Source organism: Henckelia pumila, chromosome 3 (genome assembly GCF_033568475.1).
Source record: "Henckelia pumila isolate YLH828 chromosome 3, ASM3356847v2, whole genome shotgun sequence".
Lineage (NCBI taxonomy): Eukaryota > Viridiplantae > Streptophyta > Magnoliopsida > Lamiales > Gesneriaceae > Henckelia > Henckelia pumila.
The window spans coordinates 40,969,623-40,995,717 of NC_133122.1; the positions used below are offsets into that span (position 1 = coordinate 40,969,623).

The 26,095-nt window shown below is 36.7% G+C and overlaps 2 protein-coding genes across 3 annotated transcripts; both read right to left on the reverse strand.

Moving 5' to 3' along the window:
• Positions 1-547: 547 nt before the first annotated feature.
• On the reverse strand, positions 548-4,631 carry LOC140891291 (putative pentatricopeptide repeat-containing protein At3g23330). The gene is made up of 2 exons (XM_073299716.1): positions 1,244-4,631; positions 548-1,147 (listed from the first exon to the last, which is right to left on the reverse strand). The coding sequence occupies exon 1, from the start codon at positions 4,629-4,631 to the stop codon at positions 3,192-3,194; it is 1,440 nt and encodes a 479-aa protein (XP_073155817.1). The 3' UTR covers positions 548-1,147; positions 1,244-3,191.
• A 639-nt stretch (positions 4,632-5,270) lies between these two features.
• LOC140886856 (pentatricopeptide repeat-containing protein MRL1, chloroplastic) lies at positions 5,271-16,925 on the reverse strand. 2 transcript variants are annotated; one of them, XM_073293741.1, is made up of 19 exons: positions 16,446-16,925; positions 14,107-14,803; positions 13,787-14,012; positions 13,448-13,511; positions 13,224-13,368; positions 13,008-13,123; positions 12,589-12,717; positions 12,271-12,444; positions 12,005-12,169; positions 10,871-11,011; positions 9,814-9,913; positions 9,322-9,430; positions 9,132-9,223; positions 8,938-9,028; positions 7,775-8,006; positions 7,565-7,657; positions 7,096-7,144; positions 6,931-7,024; positions 5,271-6,018 (listed from the first exon to the last, which is right to left on the reverse strand). In XM_073293741.1, exons 1-19 carry the CDS (start codon positions 16,773-16,775, stop codon positions 5,784-5,786), a joined length of 3,282 nt encoding a protein of 1,093 aa, XP_073149842.1. In that variant the 5' UTR covers positions 16,776-16,925; the 3' UTR covers positions 5,271-5,783. The 2 variants fall into 2 exon arrangements, with proteins under 2 accessions (XP_073149842.1, XP_073149841.1); XM_073293740.1 differs by having other exon boundaries at positions 13,787-14,021.
• Positions 16,926-26,095: the final 9,170 nt, after the last annotated feature.

Sequence of the window (26,095 nt, forward strand, 5' to 3'; positions counted from 1 at the left end):
TATCCGAAATTTGATTAGATAAAAACTTATTTGAGTCCATTTAATGATATTTGTTAAGATAAATGAACAAATTTAGAGATTGTTACACTTTTACTAATGACAAATTTACAAAAATCTATTTATTAGAATAAAATCACAAATTTTAATAAGAATATTATATTTTTTTAAAATATAAAATTAGTTTTCAATTAATTTAATGAATATTTAAATTCGTAATTTATATTTATTAAGTAGTTTTAGCTCGATAAAACTTGAATAAACTCATGAATCATTAATATATTTGTTAAATTAAACTCAAACTCCTAAACATTCAAGAGTTCGGCTCATCTCGGCTTGATACATACATCCCTCTCGGCTCGATACATCCCTCGATTAAACACTCATCAACTCAAATACCACTCAAAGCCATTGTCTGCACTCTTTTAAATTTATCTGCAACGGATATTCCACAACTTACAATGATCCATCAATCAGAAATAAAAATCCCTTTTTTATTTTTATTTTCCAGTAGATTGAGACTATTCAATCCGTATGGCACATGAATCCCATGTTACTCTGCCTTTAGTAAGGCCCCTATCGGATACCATTCCCACAATTCACTTCCAAAAAAATCTCAAACAATCCCTCGATAGCAAATACAACGCTTCTGATCAAAGATTCACCAAGTAAAAATTTAACCATAAACCTGAACAACGTACACCTCTCTGGGAATTTTTATTCGCGAAACATTGTCGCGGCGACTTGACTATTCGCAAGGTGAGTATTTGATGAGTTACCACCCAACTTGAAGTTTTTTCGCGCAAGATGAAACCCAAGCTTTTCCCCGACATGTTCGACATGAACAACAGTGGAAAGACGTAAACCATGGCAGATCATAATCGGATATTTATGATTAAAAATTAGCAACAATGATTGTGGCTGTGAAGGGGCAGAAAACAAAGGCAAGTTGAGATGAAATATGGTTCAAAATTAAGGAAGAATATAACATGTTCCACTTCCGACAAGGGTGGGGATTTACGAGCGTGATTATTCAAGAAAGTTGGGCCAAGAAACAGCTCAAATGTAACAAGGTCTTGGTGCTCAAAAAGCCTTGATTCCCAACCATATTTTGCGAACAATTAATGCAACTCAACATATATCACACAATCTGAAAACAAGGGAATGTGCAGGAATTTAATCAAAGGACCCGCATAAAAATATACGAAAAGAACTTGACACATTTAGTGATAAGGAATTCTCATACCTGGTATGCTGCAAAAAACCAAATAATTGCCAGCTACAAAAGAGTAAAAACGAAAAGATCTTCAACCGACGTATGTATGAACTAGTAGAAAAAGGAACTAACCCGCAATCTCGATCAAATACAAAATAATTCAAGTATTTAAAAAAGTTCAACTTCTAACTACTTTAACTCCAACAACACTATCGGAAAATTTTCATCTTGGTTTTGACATATTCAAAACCTCTCAGCTGAATACCGTCCATATAGACATGCCCATATGAGTTGCTGATTAGGTTCCTTGAATCGAAAAGCATCACGTAACCGAAGTACAGTAGCACGAGATCACGTCCCACCAGGTCCGACCGGGAGACCTACTTACAGCTATTTCAAATCATGTACCCCGAACTATTAGAAATGATAATTGATGCATATATGGAACTACTGTTAGCCTGCTTCTTAGGCAATCGAACTTTTGGAAAGAAAAACACGGGCTAAACTCAGTTGGTCACAAGCTCAAAACACCCGGTGCATGCAACCAACGTACTTGTTTACAAATTGGATAACAAATCCAGGCTATATTTCACAGTATCCTGCTTACACATGAGGATTGAGGGGGAGCGGTAAAGTATAAATTCATTCTCAATGACCTGGAGTTTTTGGGACAACAATGATACTTACGGGAATTTCTTGCCATGGCCTTTCTTAATGAACCTAGTCCGGTGCTTAATATGGAACTACTTGACACAGCAATGAATGCATACGACATCAATGACAGGAATATAAATAAACTACATGAATGATACATCGGATCCCGAGGATAGTATGTAGTGTTGCACAGTTTCAATTTAAGGATCCAAGCAAATTGAATAGAGCCAAGTACTAGTATAATTTCCATATTTGAACTTGAACTCCAACTTTTTTCAGCCAGCTCAAACTCAATTATTGAACTCTTTTTGAGCAAACACTCAACTAGCTCGACTTTATTGGTCTGCTTTGCAAGCAGCTCGTGAACTATGCACAAAATAATTTGAGCTTGAATTCAACATGAAAATATCTTCGAACATATTTGAGTTCGACTGGAATTCATTAAATTCGACAAATCCAATAATAACCAAGCAAGCTTGAATAACTTACAAGCCAAATCAATTCTCAGTCCATTTGCACCCTTGTCAACCTTACAATGAAAAGCAGGTTAGTAAATTATTTTTTTCATGGGTTGGAAGCTAGAAGCTGGCGCAATATCAATTGTGATTTCATGTCTCAATTCTCAAAGATAAAATATAAATGTAGGATACTAATATTCCATGTAAATACGATCCTGATCAACTAATCAACTTTTCGAAGGTGCATCAAATCTCTTCTTTGGTATAAATGAAATACTCAATTTGCCACCTGCCTTCTCAGTCTTGCAATGTGAGCTTGCACCAGTCCCGTCATGTAAACTCCATAGTTTAATGTGAAGTTCTCATTGTGGAGCAATCCCAAATGGATTGAAATTGTTTGGGTGTGCAGCTGTTCTCCAACTTTGATACAAGCATTCAACCACCATGGACAAGATTGAACTCTATAAAATCAATTAATAATCAATTTGCTAATAGGAAAAAGACATGGAGAGTTTAGACGAAGGACATCACACTATTGCCTGCTCATTTATCGAGTTTCAAGATAATTAAAAACCTCCCAACTCACCTTTCAATGCCAACTTAGAACTCAAATCCTAGAGTTTCAAGTAACTTGACAAATCAAACTGATCTGATTAAGATGCACTCATGTAGCAAGCTGTTGAGTAGTCTTCATTAATGTAGATTTATGAAGGGGACTGGTTTTAAATGAAACTCTAACAAATTCCATTCAATGTCCATCATCAACCCTCTCAACTTGATATCATCGTGCACATATTATTCCTAGTATGTGCACTTGAATATAGAAAATAAAAAATCATTGCAGCCAGCCAATGGCACTTAATACATCAAGCCACTGCATCTATCAAACTCCATCCAGTATCTTTCTTCAATCCTCTTCTTTTCATCAACTCCCTCAATTGTTCAATCTCGTTCCACATACCATTCTTAGCATACATATTGGACAGTAAAACATAAATCCCAACGTTGCCAGGCTCCAACTCCAGGGCTCTTTGAGCAGCCACCTTTCCCAATTTGACATTTCCACGCTCGTTGCAAGCACTAAGTAATGCCCCCCACAAGGAAACGGTGAAGCTCTCATATCCAGTATTTGATACATCATTTACTAATTTACATGCCCTCTCCAGCTCGCCAGCCCTACAAAGCAAGTCCACGAGACAACTGTAATGCTCCTGACTAGCACTTAAACCATAGTTTAGAGTCATTGACTCAAAGAACTTCATCCCAAGGTCGACTTGGCCAGTGTGGCCACAAGCAGAGATAACTGACAAAAATGCCACTCCATCAGGTTTAATACCCTCATTCAGCATATTATTGAATAGCCTAATGACTTGTCCATAATTTCCATTTTTTCCATACACTCCTAACATCGAAGTCCACAAAATAACATCCCTTCGCATCTCCTCCCCTTCTCTGTATCCCACCTTATCAAAAACTTTTTTTGCACTCTCCACGAGTCCACATTTCCCATACATTTCAATCAACAGGCTCTGCAGAAACACATCAGCTCCAAATTCAATAACTTTTCTAATAACAATCCCATGAATCTGCTTACCCAATTCTACATCATACAGCCCCGTACATGACCGCAAGGCTGCAGAAAATGTAAAATTATCAGCTTCCAGACCCAACAGTTGCATTTCCCTGACCAGTTTAACCCCTTGATCCCACATTTTTGCCCCACCGTAACCTGACAAAAGCGCATTAACACATACAGTATTCTTAATCGGAATTTCATCAAACACCATAGCCGCATCATCCATGCATGACATCCTCGCGTAAAAATCTACTAAAGCGCTACCCACGAACACACTAGCCAACCAACCCGACTTCTCTACATAGCCATGCATCAATTTTCCAAGGAAAACATTTTCTAAACAAGAAATTGATTTCAAAGCACAACACAAGGCGTAGGAATCAACAAACACACCTTTATAATGCATGAAAGAAAGCGTGTGGAGGGCAAAACAGTTGAACCCATGTTGCGAAAAATGAGATATAATCGAATTAAAGGGCAATGGGTTCTTGGGATTGAGACATTTCAAGAAATGAGCTACCGTTTTAAGACCGTTTCTGTCAAGGCATGTGGTGTATGTACAAATGAGCTCGGTCTGCAGGTTAGGGGAGACGAAGAACAAGCCCGCTCTCAGTAAATGAGCATGGAATATTCGAATAGCTCTCAGATTCTTTGTCAGGGAACAGTGTTGTAAAAATGGAGTTATGGAGTGAAAATTCCATGCACCATGAAGCTGGAATTGAGGGAACATACATACATACGCCTTAGTGTATCTGACAATAGGTTTTATAACTTAAGGTACGAGGCTGAATGAATAAATAATATATAGATAAATAATATAATGTAATAATAAATAAATAAATAAATAAATAATGATAATAAATATAATATTTGATTTGATTGGATTATAATTTATTTGATTGATTAAATTTTATATAAAAATAAAAAATTATCATTTTGTTTTTTTAATAATAAATAAGATATGAATTATATTATTTATAAGGGGTAATATAGTAATTTAAATTCAATGATTTGATTGATGTAAAATAAATAATTAATAGATGAATAAATAATATGATCAGAAGAACGCAAAATTTGGGATTTGAAATACTTCAATCCAAACGCAACCTAACATTATTTGTATTTTTCTGCATACGCCTCTGACAGAATTGAAAGATTTGAAATCCATCAATCCACTCGAGTACAACCAGAAAACTTTTGGCCATGCTAAATGTTATCAATCCACTCGAGTACAACCAGAAAACTTTTGGCCATGCTAAATGTTATCGCGACTCCCCAGTACTCACGGTTACTAACATTGATACAAACAAAGTTCCGAGTTTTTAGCATGAGAAAAATGCACAATATGCATATTACCTTGAGAGAAAGCGAGTCCAAAAAATTACAGAATATATTACACCTTGAGAGAATATATTCGAAGAGTGAATTGAAATTTAGTACAGAAAAGAGGGATGATCAAAATGCCAATCGCCTCCTAGGAACCGAAGTTTACTGATCTAGGCATTCACAGGTGCCAAATTTTCTTTTTTTCTACTTTTCTTCGCTGATATCAACATGTAAATTCCAACTCATATTTTCATTTCACGTGTATAAACACTTTCCAACCAACAAATATCGGATTCTTCTCAAAGCATGATGATGATGCAACCTTATATTTGATAATTTCCAGTTTCCTCCCCCAAGAATGCACTTCTACTGATTCCACATAACTAATTCCGACACAAGATTACTTTTCATCCCAGCTTCATCGAAATCCAGTAGACCCTTTGACCATGACCATGAAAGATGTCAAATTAAGCAAAGAATTTGTGCACCACCAGAGATTCGAATGGAGTATAGTTGCAATGTAGATCCATTCCTGGAAGACACCAATTCATCATCTTTATTCCAAGGACAAAAAACCAGTTCTGATTGTACGTTGTTGGCGGAGTATGCCTGAACTTAGATGTCCATGGGCCAAACTCTTATGAGCTGTACTCCTGATGAAACTAGACGCTAGCTTTGGCTCGAACCACCTTCTTATAGAAACACCATTGATTCGGATCTTTCCATACGACTCGTTTCCTAGGTAAGCAATACCAAGTCTCCTCAACACTCCTGCAAGTGACTGACTTATCCTGCATACAAAAGAAGCAACTTTTAAACATTTTGAAACATATGAATGTAACATCGATTGTTATTACTAATCACGGTTTCACAAATGACAAATTAACACCTAAATCATCCGGCTATTGTTAAAAGATATTATTTCAATGGTGAAGTGGCTCAGCTAACAAGGATTAAAAAAACCAATGTCGCTATCACAATGGACAGTTCAGTTTTTTCGGTTGTTAATCCAGTGTCTTCGTACCAGTATCTGGTGCTCTCAATTAGAGTAACTTAATTTACTCTTCTCATATACCATGAAAGACTTTTTCCATGTATTCCAACCAATCTGCCTTTATTCAAATTGTCAAGCCCCAGCTTACACTATGGTAGAGGAGGTGCCTTGAAATTGGAAATAAAAAAATATATCATTACATAATTATAAAGTTCAATTTTACGAAGGAATCTTCTGAGGTCTCCGGAGCTTACTCAAAGTAGGGCTATAAATGAAATGTCCTCGAATTTACGCGATCGAGCTTAATCAGTCTGGTAATTGCTAAATTATCGTAAACATAATTCAAACTAGATGTCGAGTAAAAGCACTGTGCATTGTAAACAGAGAGAAAGAAAAGAAATACAATTTTATTGTCACTGTTTTCTCAATTTTTTAATCTTCAACTTTATATTAAATGATATTTATTTAATTTATAGTATATAATATGTAAACTCCAGAATCAGTAAAATTTGAGCTCAAATCGAGAGGCTCATGCAAGAAAGCCCAGTTTTACGCCAGAATCAGTTGTAATTTTGGTGGTCAAATTTCGAGATTCTTCTCCCTAGGTTTGGTTCCTACCATCCACTGATAGAAGATTTAATGTCCACCGTAGAGTTGCATACACATACTAAAATTTTTTGTTTCAAATTAGCAGAGAAGATTCTCTCACCTTCCGGCAATATTAATCGTTTTCTCACCAGCAGGAGTCTTAATTTGCGTATTCTTCACGGGCAGTAAAATGTTTATATTAGGCAGTTTTGCACCTGCAACAAAAATGCAGAGGAGAGCTCAACAAAGATAAAACAAAGCAGCACCAGTAAGTGTAAGAGGGTACCAGCAGCTGAACGATACTTGAGCCCTTTCAGAACCGTCAAGAGATACACCTGACAGTTGTTTGCATTATCAGTTAAAATCCACAATTCACAGTATTACTAGATCTTAACTAATAGAAGTTAAATGCTGAAAAAAATTAATGTATAAAAAAATGGATCACACTTGTATGCAGGTGAAGAATTTGCATGTGTGAGCTCCTCGCAAGGACAAATAGAAAGAGGAAGGGAGGTTTAGAAATGAGATAAAATTAGGGATTTAAAGCCAATATCTATTCCTTTGTGTGAGTGCGATACAAAATAACAATGGAGAAAACAAGGCATTTGAAATTATGGAGTTGTTGGAAAACCTAAAGGAAGAGGTTCCACTCAAAACAGAAGTGAGTTTCATATAGCTTAAATGTGACAGTTGAATTAACCAGAATTGTACGGTTGATAGTAGAAGCATATTGCTACCAAGGGAAACAAGTATACCTCAGCTGTATGCACACTGAAATTTCTGGCATCTATGACGATCGGACTTTCTTTTAGAGAGACAAAAGGTACAACTCCAAGTGAAGCAGCTTCCTAGATTTCAAAGATGAGTAATTTTTTTTGTAATATTTGAGGGTATGTTCAAAAAAATCAATAAAGATATTGTTAAATATTAACAAAAATAGGCCATTTTCGAAATAGTTTGCTGACCTCTACTAAAGATATAGCACGCGGATCAAATTCCCCAAACCCATTAATGAAGGAATGGATGTTTGCGCCTTCTGATATACCAATATGCATTCCATAATTCTCGATGAGCCTATTTCTTACAGATACGTCATGAGGAAGCTGAAGGCATCCCAAAACTTGAGAAAGTTCATCCATAGTGGGCGTGACACCAGCTGAGATTGTTTCCCTGTACACCATCAAGGCCAAGGATGTCCTGCAAATATGACTCATATCAAAATGCTTCTTAAAAATTTCTACACTCACCATTTCAGAGTAAATCTAAGCAAGGTTGGTTACTTTACAAATGATATGTTGCAAGGAAAGATAGGTTTCGGCAAATATAAAAAGAAGATACAGTTTTCAGCCCTCAAAATGATAGTGACAGGAACTTAAATCAGGTAATATGGAGAAATCGGTCAAGATCCAATCAATCAATCTCAAAGGAGAACTTTTCTATTGCATCTTAATTTTTAGAATGAGATGGGAAAATTATAGTCGCAGACTTGCAGTACAGATAGATTTAATTGATTTTTTAATAAAGCAAACCAAAAACTTGCACAAACAAAGCAAAATTGGAGCCAAGAATCATCAAATTTTTTTATTTTTCGTAAACATTTCTAATGTCCGCAAACAGCACGAACTGTTTCATCTCTGGGTGTATCAATTATCACATCGCCAAGAATATCATAGTCCAGAAATTAACTTTCACTTTGAATCTGGTGATAAAAGCAGAAAAAAATCTCGAATATCAGCAATGATGGCCTAATTTTTGGTAGGCGCAAAAAAGAGAAAGACAAAATAAAAGAGAGACCGAACCTTGTAGTAGAAACATGGCATTAGTATTTCAAGTTTACAAGGAACCAGTCATAAGTAAGGTGCTCCAAATTTACCGACATGTTTTCTGATCAAGGAACTATACAGAACAAGGTTGATTTCAAAAATAAAAATTTCTCCAACAGGTAAATATTGGAGTACTGTGATTTACGAGTCCCAGTATCAATACAATCTTACATAAGAAAAAGAATTTCGCTACCGACTTTTGTACTGAAATGTGGAAAGAATCCAAACGAGTGATTCATTATTATCTTTTTCAGAAAAAAAGGAAACAAACAATTGCTTCATATTAATGATATAAAATTATTTACCATTTACTGTCAATCTGAAGTCGGCCAGAGGAGAAAGATAGCACCGGCTCACCAAATTTACAAGCTTTTTGGAATCTTGATAAACACATAGCTTCAGAAAATGGACAAAGTTAACTTGATGAGACCAATGATTTCCCTGACAATCATTAATACATTCTCACAGAAACATGATAGAGAAAACCAACTAATCTTACCCAGGATGCAACGGCACATTACAAGGTTAGGGGCAACACCATCCTTTTTTGCTTCAGAGATAAGCATGAGGCCAGTTTCTAGATCATCCTTGCTGGGAAGAGATCAAACCAGTATATGAGATCTGGATATTTGTTGTTTGAAAAGGAAATAACAAAATCATATTACTTGTACACAAAGGCAGGTTATTACTTGTCACTTGCCACTAAAAGAATGGAGTATGTGATGGAATTGGGACATAAGCCCATGTCTTTCATTTCAAATAAAGTTTTGATAGCCATCTCCAGTTGATTACCATCACCTGCAATGGTATATGAACAGGTGATTTCCTCACACAACAATACCATAAAGATGAGATTTAACCATTTCGAATTTAGTGACATGACAGACAATTTTTAAGCTTTCCACATACAGACTCGCCGTCCACCTAGCCAATCCATGCCGTTTGACAACTGAGGTCATTAGCACCTCTAAGTGAAATATATTATCAGTGAATTTAACTTCACGACCATTGTCATCAATGTTTTTGTTTTTGTCTAAGAACCATGAATGTAAATTATTGTTAAAAAGATGTGTAAAGCTAACATAATTGATACATTTTCCATTTTCAGTCACATTTTTAGAAACTAAACTTTCCAGAGAGTTTTCGGGAGATCTGTGCCGGCTGGGGGGTTGAAAACTTACACAAGGAATTTATTAAAGCATTCATCATTGGAACTGTTGTCCCAAGGTTCAAGCTCTTGATGACCTTGTAAAGCTCCAGTGCCTTCTGCCAATCTCTGGCCTAAAACAGATTGAGCAGATGCATTAGTCAGACTCCACCATTTCAGATGGTAGGGGCTTATCTTCAATACTATGAAGACAACGGCGTAAAATCAACAAATCATTCACATGATGCACATATTGCCACTGAGAAAGTGAAGTAGTTGACAAATACGAGTACGCCCTTGATTTAGGCAATAGTATCTTACTATATAGGTTAAAACATGAAACAAAAGTTTATTATTGTGTATCAGGGATATCAAAATTACCACCTCATCCAAAACTTTAGTGAATCAATTGGATAAGCATTTAATATCTGTTGTTTACATGAAGAACTTGATTGATCTTTAGCTCCTAAGAGAAGAAAGACAAACATTACTGTTAGAAATTAAACTTAGACCTAACTCACCTCAAAAGCTAGCTCAAGAGGTGAGGTTTGCCCTTGTTCATATAAAGAGGTCCAGGTTATTTAGCCAACCTATGTGGGACATAAATCAATACACCAACACACCCTCTCACGCCCAGGAATGAAACGACTGGAGCGTGGATATATTAATGGGTGGCCAACTATGGGACGGGTGAGGCCAACTATGGGCCGTCCAACACATAACGGGAACCCGGGCTTTGATACCATGTTAGAAATTAAACTTGGACCTAACTCACCTCAAAAGCTAGCTCTAGAGGTGAGGTTTGCCCTTGTTCATATAAAGAGGTCCAGGTTATTTAGCCAACCTATGTGGGACATAAATCAATACACCAACAATTACGACTCATGTCAATGATATTTTGATTAATCAGTATAAATGTATAATCCAAGAGGTAAAAATTGAAATCAAGATGCAAAATATCAACTAATTCAAAATAATCCTTGTTTGTTGACTACTTATTCGAGGGAAGCACAACCCGATAGCTTTGATGAAAACAACAGCAACGTAAATAAGGAAAATCACAAAATCAGAAGCATATGAGCAGCCCATACATTGCTACAAGCACCCATCAAGGAACTATATGATATAATTCCAACAGGCATTCCCTTAGCCCTAGCTTCTTCAAGAATTTCAAATGCGGCATCCACTTTTCCAGCATGCCCTGCGACGTCTATCAATGCACTGATAAACATCTGGATGGAAAAAGGTAAAGTAAGAATGCCATTTACCAAACACAAAGGAATATAACAAATTCATATGCATGTGTCTGCATGTGCATATATGTGTATCTGAAGCTGGACTCTATCATGGACCTCGTAAAGCTAGACCTGCACGTATGACTGGCACAGAAACCAAAACTACAAAGTCACAAAATCAACACGAGCATTCCAGACATTGACCAAGTCAACCACCATAGAATATTGTCATCCTACCTCAATAAGCAGAACTGTAGTATCAGATACTACTATGGCAGAGCATACATTGAACATAAAATATATAGAGAAAGAGATGTTGGCTTTTCTGTAGTGGTTTAAAAGGAATTTTGAGTTTGACAGGTTGATAAACATCAAGTTTCTAAATATTCATGCAAATAATTAAATAGGAAACCAAGCTGCAATGGCAAAGGATACTCAAAGACATCTAAAAAATTAGACTCTGGCTTGGACTCACATGATCGAGTAATTTTTTAACCAGATGAATGCCAGTCAAAAATAAAAGAAGGATCGAGCAAATGAAAGAGTGACAACTTAGAATAATGCTACATTGTTAAGTGTTTTAACTCTTACCTATTTGAGGGTTGAAATGACATATAAATTAAAACAGAAAGGCGCAAGCTTATTGAATGCATTGCATTGCTTTAATTTTCTGATTTTTGCTCTGTTTAAAATGAAAGCCAGGAAGAAAAAGGAGAAGTGAAATGTCTAGAGTGAATAAGACTTTTAGGGGGCAATTTTGAGATTGGTAAGCGGGTAATACTATAATTCATTAAAGTCACAAGTAGTTATAAATAACAGTTGAAAAGTAGGGGGAATGCGAAACCCGGTCCCATCCCCCCATTGGAAAACTGATATTTGCTGATTTCATTGCACCACCAAATTTAGACCATTAAACCAGAATTTAAGCTATGACCAAAAGAGTAATAATTAAAATGAGACAGTAAAAACTACAGAATATGAATAGACAACCTCATCAGGGGCAATATTGTTTTTAATCATGTCAGCATAAACACTGCAAGCAAACTCCCAATCACCATGATGGCTGCAACTGTTTACAGCAATAGTGTAAAGTTCTGCACTGCCCTTGATACCGTACTCATGAATCATATTGTACACTTCCCTCGCCCGATCAACCTAAAAACAGTTCGCATAAAGCCAGTTAAGATACAATGTGGTACAACAGGATGAGGACCAATGATCAACTTGATTTTGTCAAGAGCCCAAACAAAATTCACCTTATCGCCATTAGCACAGGCCTTCATCAGAGCACCGATGGTAATATGATCGGGATCTATGGGTTGTATCTCTGTTCTCATTTCTGACAACACATCAAATGCACGGTCCACAGCTCCTGATTGACCACATGCAGTGATAAGCGCATTGAAAACAACTCTGTCTGGCTTCACATTCTATTGTATACAAGAGATTGTAGATTAGACTTATCTAGTAGCCCGACGTACAAACCACAAAAATTAGATTGCATGCTAAAATAAGAAAACAGCCGTAAGCATACTACAAATAGAAACAGTAATTGAATCCTACACATTATCAACCTTTGATCTTAGTATTCCGTAGGCACCAAATGCCTTAGCTATTTGCCCTGCTTTGGCACAACCATCGATCAGAGCACCATATGTGTGAACATTTGGTTCTACTCCAGCATTTACCATTTCATGAAAAACCTGAAATCTTGGAGACCTTGTGAGGAGATGAATTCGGAGGGAAAAAATTACAAAATAAACTGTGTCGCGACACCTTTGGCGATTTGTAAACAGATTGATGATATTGGTCAAAAACATGATAACGTATAAGTGGAAGAATCCATTAGTTATATTTTATACTCATGAAGATTGAGGTTTCTCCCCATCCAAGAAAATAGCCTCATACAGCTCTAGTGCAACCAATAAATAGGCTGACAGAGGATTGCTTTTATAAATAATTGAAATAGGAGCTTACAAGACTGGGTCTATACCTTGAACATAGTATCCACCTTTCCACATTTGGCATAGGTTGATATTAGAGTGGTATAAAGTTTGCAATCGGCTTTCAATCCAGCTTCCTGAACGTATCGCATAACTTCAGAGGCACCTACATATCTAACGATAAGGTAAGAAAATTTAAAGAATGGCTTCAGGTTTCAGTGGCATGTGGGAAGAACTGTTTTAATGTTCAAGGGAAAAGCACATACCCTCAGAGTCTTGTGAGCCTGCACATACAGACATGAGCAAATTGAATGTACTCAAGGTTGGATTTGGGATAAGCCTGACGAAGCGGAATGCTTCTTTAACAGCCTTTTTTCTTTTACAGACATCAAAAAATCTTACATGATAAACCTGGAAACATGATATTTGATAAGTCATCACACAAGAGACTGGTCACTGCAACAGAAGAAAATCAGGTAAGCAGACTCACCTTATCCATATCCAACAGACCTTTTTCTTCCATATCTTCAAGCAACTCTATACAGTTATTCAGCCTGGAAATTTGGAATCCAGAGACTATAAGCACACTGACAAGATCTATATATGAAAATATTGGTCATAATCCACATGCACAAGGAAAGTTATCAATTGCTTATCATGTAAAGTATCAAACATTAATGTGTTCAAGCACTTGTCTTCCCCATCACCAGCGTAGTTCTTACCTTACAATGTATTATAGTTTATTGCACTGCTATTTATGTCAGGAAGATAAGCAATTCAAAACAAAATAAGACACATAAAAAAAATATCACTACCCCAAAGGAATTACCTGCCTTCTCTGAGAAGTTGATTGTAAACACGCAACTGCCATGAAGGGTTATGCTTGTCTTTCATATGATTCCCCTTGGGACTGGAGGACTGGAACAATTTTTTCTGGCTATCTTGATGAAAAATGTTCTTGCTCTTGTTTCTTAACCCTTTCCTATTTCCCGAACCCTTCTGGTGACAAAAAAAGTCTTCACTACAATTAAGAAGCAGTTTTCCTTCCGATTTTTCTGGAAAGACTGCAACTCTTATCATTAAGTAAGCATAAAGAAAAGCATTTAATGTAGAAAACTTAAAGTAACAAAGACAGGTGTATCTGAAAACCTGTAAGCAAAACATTATCTGGTGCACTAACACGTGATCCTTCCACCAACGAATTATTTGTGAATGATAAAGAGGCACTGTTCTCATGAATGATCACACAAGATGACAACGTTTCCAAAGAATCCAACATTTCCAAGGAGGTCTCATCCATTTTGGAAGGCTCTTCTCGATGGGGATCTCTTAAATAAAGGTTATTGCGAGTTACATCACCCTCTTTGAGGATTTCAAGGTTTACTCCAAGTTCATCAGATTCTGCCTGTAGATCAACTGCTGAAGAAGATGCGGATCTCAAATTTGACTTAAGTATCGGAGCTGAAGATTCTGTAGCAGCTGGCCCATCCAGATGCACCTCATGAATTTCAGTGAGGAAAGATGTGCCGTGGACTTTGGTGGGTATAGATGATAACTCCATAATCTCAGATGTCTCGTCGGTTACAAAGTCTTGGGCTCTTGAAGAAACCGCATTAGATTGAAATGTAGATTCTTTTGCGATGGGAGTGTCTCTGTTAATTGTATCGGTTTCCCAAAATTCAATCTCAGAAACCACTTCGTTGCTTTCTCTAGTTTCTTTTACCAGGCTTTTGTTACCACCAACGTATGTTTCCTTTTGTAAATCTTTGGAGCGTGCATCTGTAATAATCCAGCTCATAATGCTTCGTATTTGTTCAGATAATGCAAGAATTAGCTGTCCTGGCATCTAAAAGTATTGAAAAAGAGTATCACAAATTAGTTTTTGCGAATTTGAAATGCCAATCAACAAAGATTAACATTCTGTTATTTCTGTGGCCGGATAAATCATGGAACAACCTTGCCATCACAGATTGTCATTAAAATGGATGGTCAAATATGATGATAACACATTTTCATTAAGAGTCTTCACGTGACATAACCTGGTCCTATGACATTCTACTACAACTGACATTGTTAGCTGTGCAATTGTCCTACTTAAGCTTTGAGATTCTTAGGAAATATCAGAACCCAACTACTATCACGCCAAAGTATCTAACTAGTTAATTAATAGGTCCCACTTTACCAGATTACTCTTTTATAAACACTTGATTTTGTTGACAAAAGTGGAAAAGAGAAAGCAATAAATTAGTAGAATCATTGAAAGTGTGTTTCCATCATATTTTCCTTTAAAGGAAATCAATCTCTAATCTTAAAAAATCTTTCCTGTTGTTGGATATAACGAAGTCAAGAAACTAATGGAAGTATAATATCAAATAAAATATACAAAGCATACTTGTAAACAGTTTGTTTCACATTTAACTCATATTCTATTACTAAATTACTGTTCAACCATCAGAATAATGCGTAATTAAAATAAAGTGTAAAACAAAACTAATAAAAACAATAATTTAGCTTTTGCTTCAGAGTTGCATCATTGCTAGTAAAATTAGTCAATCAACAGAGTGACACACCTACTGTTGGCCACAGTTGATACCACAATATCTCGGTTGTAACTTGTAGCCTACACTCAGACAGCATTAACAATGTACGAAAAGGTAAAAAGTTAAAAACCAAAGTATACTCCAAAAGGTGGCAACTCTCACTCCAATCCAACATAGACAAAACTCAGTCAAGTGTCACAAAAACTCAGTTAGGTAGGGACAAGAAGCCAATTTGATGGTAACAAATATCTAATTTTAATTTGTAGCATAGGCTTCACACAACATAGGTCTATGAAAGTTATAGTTTCAAATGAATACACATTGCAGGACATTAGCAACACACTTTGCCACTGCCATGAACACCACTACGATTGGAGTATGAAAGACTCTATCTATGAATTTCAAAATAACATTCAAACGTAATATTGAATTGAATACAAGGCTCAGTTTGCATTCATTCAAGGCTAATTTCCAATTTCTAAACAAAAGAGAATATAAAATATTTCTCCAAGACCAAATTATAGCCTTTAAGAAGGTGGCACGACAAGAAATTCATTCATAACATTCCAATGACCGTTATTTCAAAAATAAAGTGGAAAGAGTGAAACTACGCTGAGCTGACAAACGCAGACAAACACAAATGCATCAATATAGCTGATACACCAAGTAATTCAGAAGTAAAGGTGTCTTTTTCTATATCAACGTCATTTCAGTTTCACAATCTAACAAAAGTTAAACTCTGAACATCTCCCACCCTTCAGGTCTTCCTTCAATTATCAAACGACACGACATTGGCAAAATAAAAAAAAAAAAAGGAAAACTGGCAAAATGTTCTCATGCCAAGTACCTAGATCACGGACACAGCAAAATCTTGGAGATGCAACGTGTTCGTATATAGAGCATAATTTCCACATGAACTGTATGAAACAGTCAGAAAGAAGCGCTTACCTGCATGACATCGAACTGTTTCTTCGAATAAGTGAAAAACACGACAGTGAGGGCAGAAAATGTAGCAACGGCGGGGAAGACGAGAGTCGGCTGCGAGTCTAGCGAAACTCTGATCACGTGTTTGTAGTAATGGGAGTTCGATCTTAACCTCAATTTTTTACATTTTCTCCGATAACTAAGCAGGTCTTCCGGCCGCCGGAGATTGTGGTCGCAGCCGAGGAATTCACTTCGGAGGAGTCCAACGCGTTGCCCCGATGAGCATGAAGGGTTCGCTGGAGCGCGTGTAATCAAGGAGAATGCTCGGGGTTTCATGATTAAGCTCGAATCCATGGACTTGGCGGATGGAAAATGGAAACTAGACGCAGCCAAGTGAAGAGGATAAAGCGATGGAGTGGTAAGGAATTAACGGGAGGATCGATTGCCGCTGACGCGCGACCAAATCCTCTCCGGCTCCTTCGTCTACAGTTCTCTGCGATTCGAGTTTTGTGTTTGAAAATGTGTTGTCGTATGTCACCGGGTTTTAACGGTATATATAATGCGACTTTGGTACAAACTGATAGAAAGTAAGAGAGTGGAACAGAAGGAGATAAATGTCAGATATTTGCGATCTTATGGTTTTTATATATATTATATTATATTATATTATATTCTAAGTTTAATATTATTTAAAGGAGAAAAATATATTCGAGTAAAGATAACATATTAAGGGATAATTCATTAAAATGTTCCTATAGTTTTAACATTGTTTCAATTATGTCCCTAAAGAAATTTTGGGCCTGAAATTGTTCCTAACTTTTTAAAATATGTTTCAAAAATATCCTTCCGTTAATTCTCTCGGTTAGACCTAACGGAATCAACACGTGCTTGTCACGTGATATTGCATCCTCCCAATTAAAAGCCCCGAATCCACACGTTAAACCTAATTCCCAAATCATTTCCTCTCCATTCCCCGTTCCTATTTTACGTGAACCCTAATTCCCAAATCTTTGGCTCTCGATTTCTCTCCAAGTCGCCGTCTTTGCTTCGGTGGTTGGCTGCAAGACTTCGCCGGCGGTACATCTTCAACAATTACTGTAAGTTTGTTTCTGCTCATGATTCTCTTATTTCTCGGTGTGAAGCTTGAATTTTTCTTTTATACTCATCTGCGATATTTGGAGCTTTTATTAACTTTAATTTGGCTTGAAATTTCCTAAAAATTGCATTTGTTCAAAGAGCATATTATTTGTTATTTTTTTTGCTGAAAACTCATGTAACACTTGTTATAATGAACAGTGAGGATACATTCTACATTTAGCTGTGATGGCTAGACGAAGTAAAATTGCTTTGAGTTCAACCCCAAACTATGGTATTTTATGTCCATTTTCAGTATTTAAATTATATAATTATTGTTTAATTACTTTGTAAACGGCACTCATAAACATGGTTTTGTGTATTTGTTATTATTTTTAGATTATCTTGGAGAACATGACAGTTTTACTGTAAAACTCTATTTCAATGGAACAACGAAGGGGACAAGTGCATGGAAGGAATATTTGGGAGGGAGTATTGAGTATATTGACTTCCTCAACAAGCAGATGATCTGTATGCTGCATTTATTGGGAGTTTTGAAAGAATTAGGTCTAAGAGATAAAAAGAAGTTTCGACTCTGGCATAAATTGGGACGTAATTCTAAGAAAGGTCGATATTTGGATAATGATGAGGATGTATTGGCCGTTACACAGTACATCACAGATAACTTCGAAGTGGATATATATGTAGAAGACGTTAGTAGAGTTATTGTAGTATTCGATCGATCAGATGAGATTGAAAGTGAATCAAATGCTGATGGAAGTGATTCAAATGTTGATGGGAGTGGATCAAATCTTGATGGGAGTGGTTCAGATGATGATGACGATGAAGATTTTCAAGACAGTGGATACGAGTTTGATGAAGATGATAGAATTTTTTTTAGTCACATTGATCATGATGCCGAAATGCTGACAACAGAGCGGCTATTGATAATGGTGTGGTGAGAAATGAGGTTCTATCTCGGATGCAGGTTGGTTTATTGAGCATCTTGGTTAATTAAATATATATTCTTAGATTAATAATTTTTTAAGTTTTTAGTCCTTAATGCTGAATAAGTATATCAATATTTTTGCAGAATGTAGAAGGTGATGCTAATTGTGTCGATATTGATGAATTGGTCAGTGACGTGGGTTATGATGATGAAGATACTGAAGCCCGAAGATTTCCTTTGTTCAACCCCATTAAAGATGCAGAGAACCCTAACTTGCAGGTTGGTATGATTTTTAGTTCAAGAGATGAGGCTAAGTTTGCCATTGAAAATCATTGCATCAAACGAGGAAGGTCTCTTAGGTTCGTTAAAGTTGATAAGAAGCGATTGCGGGGAAAGTGCAGAAATGAAAGTTGTGATTGGGTGATTCACGTGTCACCAATGAGCCATGACAGTTGTTGGCAGATAGAGACGTTTCAACCAAACCACAAGAATTGTTTTTGGGATAATGGTAATAGAACTGCAACCTCAACTTGGCTGGGAAAGACTTTTCTCAACAAGTTTAAATCAAACTCAAATTTGGGGACTACAGCTTTTAAAGATGAGATATTCGACAGCTTAAGGTTGCTTGTTTCTAGGAAAAAGGCTTATCTTGCCAAGAGGAAATCTCGTGAAATGGTCGAGGGTTCAATTAACCAACAATTCAGCAAAATCAAAAATTATTGTGCAGAGTTGGTGAGGGTAAATCCAAATTCTACAGTAATTTTAAAAGTGACTGAGGATGAAGATGGACCAAGGTTTCAACGTATGTACATATTCTTTTCAGCATGCAAAGAAGGATTTAAAAATGCATGTAGACCTCTGGTTGGTGTTGACGGCTGCTTTCTTAAAAGTAAGAATGGTGGACAATTGTTAGCGACGGTTGGGCTAGATCCCAACAATAATATCTTCCCTATTTCATATGCCTTGGTTGAAAGAGAAACAAAAGACAGTTGGATGTGGTTTCTGCAATTGTTGGACACTGATCTCGGCTTTGAAGATGGACATGGATGGACATTCATGTCAGACAAACAAAAGGGTCTGATTCCGGCATTTGAAAGCTTGTTTCTTGCTGCTGACAATCGCTTTTGTGTTAGGCATTTGCATACTAACATGAAAAGAGATGATTTTCCAGATATGAATATTAGAAATTCACTTTGGGCAGCAGCCAAAGCAACAACAATTGCAGAATTTCGTTTGAGGATGGAAGAGATAAAAGAAATTGATGTGAAAGCGTACGAGTGGTTGGCTAAGAAACCCACGGAGCATTGGTCCAAGTCACATTTTAGGCCAACCTCCAAATGTGATGCACTTTTGAATAATATGTGCGAGTGCTTCAACAGTTTCATCTTGGAGGCCAGAGAGAAACCAATTATTCCAATGTTTTGAGACCATAAGAAATTTGCTCATGGTTTAATTTCAGCTTAACCGAGAGAAGGCTGAGAAATGAGATAAGAAGATATGTCCAAAGATTTAAAAGGTTTTGGAGCAAATTTGCTATGACGCATCACAACACAGTCCAATACAAGCTGATCATACACATTTCCAGGTTAATGGACCATCTGGTCAACACACAATCGACTTTGGTACAAATTCATGCACTTGTAGGAGGTGGGACTTGATTGGTATCCCTTGCCAGCATGCGGTTTGTGCAATCTGGTACAAGTATCAAGATCCAATTGATTACGTGCATTCATATTATGAGATTGATACATATAAGAAATGCTACGAGAAATCGATTTTGCCAATCACTGGTCCTGATTTATGGCCTGAAACTTCAATGCTATCTCCACTCCCTCCGGTGTTTAAAGAAAAAGTGGGTAGACCAGCTAAATTGCGAAGGAGGGAACGAGATGAACCTCCTAGTTCTAGCCAAACTCATCTGCGTGATGCAAGAAGAATTAGTAAATGTAGAAGGTGTGGAGAATTTGGACATAACCAAAGGACATGCAATAAAGAGCAACAAACGCAACAAAGTCAAACAACACGTACAACTGATGAAAACCAGAGTAAAAAGAAGAAATTGTCGGTATATTGGATTAAATTTTATTTTATTTACTCTCGATTTCATTCAGTAATGTTTATGGTTTGATTGACACAGGTGAGAAGGTTAGTAGAAGGGAGTTCAACTGGAGCAGTTAGTAGATCGACCGGAGCAGGACGGGGCTCAACTGGAGCTGGAGGGAAATCTCATGGAGCGGGAGGGTGTTCAGCTGGAGCAGGACGGGGCTCAACTGGAGCTGGAGGGAAATCTCATGGAGCGGGAGGGTGTTCAACTGGAGCAGGAGGGGGCTCTACTGGAGCTGGAGGGAAATCTCATAGAGTAGGTGGGAGTTCAATTAGAGCAGGTGGAAATTCAAATGGAGCAGGAGGGAGTTCAACTATCAATGTAAGTTAGTATAATGTAATGCATATGCACATGTGAGTAAAATATGCTTCAGAGCATAACTATAATAATTTGTTTTCAATGTCTCTCAGTCCACATATATGCAAAATCCTGTCTTCGTGAAAGGAGGAAAAAACTTTGTGACATTTTTGCGGCTCAGAGCATCATTAGATGATCAACGAAAGAAGCGACACTCAAGCCAAGGCCATGAGACTGCGAGCCCCGTTTCCAATACTCAATCATCCGCATGTGCTTCAAAGAATTCGACTGGGAAGGATTGAACTTGGTAGTTGATGAGTTGTGGTTGATGTAATGGACCATCTGTGTTTTTTGTGAGAATTTTGTTATAAGCTGGGGGTTTTCAATAGTTGTTTTGCATACTTATTTTGGGACCATGGATTGGTGTTTTCCAGACTTTTTTGTTGAAGTATTGTCTTGAGACTATGTTGGTGTTATGTATTGTTTTTTAATTTAATTTTCCTTCTGTGATTAGATACATAGTGGAATGAACATCATTGAATAATGCCACCAAATTGAATTCAAAATACTCATGATCTAAATCACATTCGTAACTTTAACATAATCTTAGAATACATTGCCCCAAAAATTTCCAACACAGATGTCGAAGCTTGGAATACATTGACCCAAGCATTTCCAACATTGGCTCAAGCATTAAAAACACATCTACTAACTAAATGAGACCATAACAGGATAATGGTTGAACGTCAAACGTCATTCATAACTGGAGCAGAAGCTTGGAATACATAACGTTCATTACATAATTTTAGGTACCAACATCTTCACACGTGAATTCTCAAAACCAACCCCAAAACAAGTCCAACAATAAAAACAGAATCTTGGAATACAAAAAAACAACCAATTCGCATCTTCATTCATTAAATGAGCAACAAACTACTAGTTAGCATCATCTTTAGCAACCTTTAAACTAACTGTGCATCCAAAATTTTAGCTACCAACATCATCACTCTTATTTTATGAAAACCAACACCAACACAAGTCCAAAAATAATCAGCAGCAAGCCAGCAATCTTCTCTTCAATTTCTTGCCGGATTCATCCGTAGATGTTAAGATTTTGATTTTATCTTCTTTCTTGCGAACTTCATCTTCAAGATTTCTCACATGTTTCATTAATGTAACATTATCGTCCTTCAAGTCAGTAATTTCTTTCTCGAGTCCAGGTATTATTTGTTTCGATCTACTGCACATCTCGGGATCCCACCACTGAAATGCACCACAGTATGCAGGTGTCTGCACAAGAAAAAAATTTATTTTCTAACTTGAAATTACATAACCTTATCATTTAAATTATATCACAAAAAAATAATACACTTACACCATAATTAGGACATGCGCGAAACCTCCTCCCTGGATTATTCAACGTCCATGATGTCTTTAAAGGAGGTTCAACACCATAAGTACAGAACATAGGTCTCGGCCTAAAACCAATGTCTTCAAAGTTTGGCGCAGTTGAAAATTTTGAATCATACCAACTCATGACAAATCTGAAATTACTTTAAGTAATTACATAAAAAAAATAGATTCAAGTCATTTCAGTAAATTATCGTGTAAGGATTTTCACTGTAATTAAGACAATAACAAAAAAAACCGTTTGTATTACGAAGAGTCAACTAGCAGCTGGAAAAAGTAAGAACATTGCGGGAAAAAAACATGAACAAGCAAGCGTTGATTTGCATAGATAACCAAGAAAATAAAATAAATCGGTTGGATACATTCGTCTCAGCTCCATAAAAAATAAAAAAACATCACTTACAGAGGTGTTGTACCGCCGGCGACGTCTTGCAGCCAACCACCAAAGCAAAGACGGCGACTTGGAGAGAAACCGAGAGCCAAAGATTTGGGAATTAGGGTTCACGTAAAATAGGAACGGAGAATGGAGAGGAGATGATTTGGGAATTAGGTTTAACGTTTGGATTCGGGGCTTTTAATTGGGGGGGTGCAATATCACGTGACAAGCACGTGTTGATTTCGTTAGGTCTAACCGATAGAATTAACGGGAGGATATTTTTGAGACATATTTTAAAAGGTTAGGGACAATTTCAGCCCCAAAAATTTTTTAGGGACATAATTGGGACAACGTTGAAACAATAGAGACATTTTAATGAATTATCCCACATATTAACATTCATGGAAAAACGTGTCCTCACGTTTTGTTTTCTTGAAATTAAATTTATTTTGGGGTATTTCTTCAAAATTTTTGTGTTGATCTGTTGAGTTTTGGGCTACAAGAAACAAAATGGTTTTTTTTTTTGGGTATCCTGCTTATATTATAACGTTAAGAATTTGGGATGATCATCTTCTGTGGATGTTGTAAAAATTATTGTGGATATTCTTCAAAGAAATCATCGATATCATATTATAATTTTAAATGTCGTGTGTTTTTTTTATTATTTCTCACTTTTTTTTAGTAGAAATGATGGCAATAAAAAGGTGTTATGTTGCCTGAACATTTTGGATGAGCTAATTGGGTTGTTGAAACGGGTTAGGTTGCCCTGTGGGTGGCGTGACAGATTTTGATTAGTTTAAATCAGTGGGCCTCACGTGAGACCCGTTGATTTAAAACAATCATGGGGTTACACGTCGTTTGCAGGGTAGTACCCTGCGGGTGGCATGAACAAAACCATTGAAACGTACACATTTTTTCCATTTTTTTATGGTCCAAGCTATCGAGAACCTCACTTATTTTGCACCAAATTTTGCAATTGCTAAAGCTATTAGAAACTCTAGCTCTCTAGTACTGGCCGCCGATATCAATTGATGTCAATGAGTGCAATCATGAATCAATTTTATGAGATGTATCGACCCGATCTGATTTATGAAAAAAATATTATTTTTTTATATTAAAAATATTATGTTTGTTTGTAAATAGTAAAGACAGATCATTTTGATCATCTCACGAATATAGAAAAGTGACATCATCTCACATGAGATGTAACACCCGGTATTTTTAATTACATAAATCCGCCTGCATAATTAGGATATTTAATTAATTAAATTTATGATTTATGGGTTAAATAATTATGTGAATTATTTATGCATGATTTAATTTATTTCTAAGCATTTAACCCATAATTAGTGATTTTTATGATTTTTAGTATTTTTATTTTTTAATCGCGTAGACGGGACCGTGGACGGACGAGATGACAACTTTCCACCCAAATTATTTTATGAGCCTTTTTAGAGCCTTAAAATATTATTTTGAGTTTTATTATCCCAAAATTTTAAGTATTTAATTTTATTTAATTTTAGGGAGTCATTTTTATCCAAAATTAGTCAAAATATTGACTTTTTAGTATTTTTAAAATTCCCCTAAATTAATATTTCGAGATTTATTTTATGTTTCAGATTTTTTAAAAATTTCTTTTAGAGTTTTAGTTAAGTTATATTTTATATATATTATATCCTTAATTATATATTTAATTACCCTATTTTCTATTAAAATAAAACCTAAATCTACCCAACCCCACCCAAAACCTCACGTCACTCTCAACTTCAGCCGACACCCACCTTCATCTCCTTCTTCTCCATCTAGCCGACACCCAGAGAAGCCATAGCCAAGAGGTTCGAAGCTCCAAAAGCCCGTATTTTCGTCCCGTCGTCCCGGAACCGTCCCACGTTCGTGTTTTCTCGTCATCTACGGTGAAAGGCATGAATTCTTTCATATTTTCGTACAATATCAGTATATATTATATGGATTATAGTAAGCATCGAAATTCCTTTAAATTATTTTCAGAAAAACGATTTCTATGTTGTTGTTGGTGCCTTGTGTTTCGATTTCATATGCATAACTCACGTTTTTCCTCTCCATGCTTGGTTCGGGGCTGAGGGTTCGGTCAAGAGGGGTCCTAGGGTGCCTAAGGATCGAACCATGGAGGGGCTTGGGTCTGAGAAGGGCTAGGCCGATCGGTTTAGGGGTGAAGAGTCCAGCTGCGCGCAGGTTAGGGTTGGAAGGGAAGAGCCGTCGGGTTCCAGTTTCCGGGCTGCATGGGGGCTGGGGTTCGGACAGGTTAGGTCCGCCCGAACGTGGGCTACGTCCGGGCGGCGGCGCTCCGGCCAGGGGCGGCCGGAGCCGGCCGGCAGCAGCCATGGAATGGCTGCTGCTCACGGCCGCGGCCATGGGGAAGTAAGGGGGTTCGGGTTTTAGGGTTTCAGGGTACCGGGTCGGGTCGTGGGGGCTCGGGTCGGGTCAGTAGGTTAGTGGGTCGGGTTAAGTGGGCCCGGGTCCGGGTTTGGTGGGCCGGACTCGAGTCTTTTTATTTTTAAAATATTTTATGAAATAATGGGTTTTGAGTCAATTTAATTGAAATAAAATTATTTGGACTCCCAAATAATTTTATTTGGACTTTTAAAATTTTAATTAATTTAGTCCATTAATTTTATGGGCTTTTGGGCCCATAAAATTTAATGGGCCAATCTTTGGGTTTTTGGGCCCAATGGGCCAGTTTAAGTGTTATTGGGCTTAGTGTAATTTTAATGGGCTTAATTATTTTAATTGGGCTTAGATTAATTAATTGGGCTTAAAGTTTAAGTTATTGGGCTTAAGTATGTTAATGGGCCAGATTTAAGTTAATGGGCTTGAGTGTAGGGCCAGCAGTCCAAAACCATCCATGAGAAAATTGCATGTGTCCTGATTATATATTTAATTATTTTTATGCATTTAAGTTATTTTAATATTTATATGTTAGTAAGAAAACTAAATTAAATATATATGAAGGACACACAATTTATTTAAGTACATGCATTCATGAAATAAATTTTTATGCTATGATTTAATTTCTATGGTTGAGCGAATAAAATATTTTAGGTGGAAATTGAAGTAGTGTGGCCATTTATGTATGGGCAGTTTCTGCCATTTATGTATGGGCAGTTTTCTGCCATTTATGTATGGGTGGTTCGCCACCAGCCTCGTACGATGGTTTCTTAGACTGATCAGTCGCACTATGGGTCACACTTACGGATATGACCATTCGATGTTTAGAAAATAAATGCTCAACAACTTATGTATGTTATGTATGTTTATTTATGTAAGTTATGTTATGAAATTTTTAAGCATGCTCATTCATGTATATGTATGTATTAGTATTAAATTGTTTTAAATTATCTTAAACCCTTGTTAGTATGCATGTTGGGCCTCTAGGCTCACTACACTGATATGGTGCAGGTGAGTATGTAGAGGAGCAGGTTACCCCT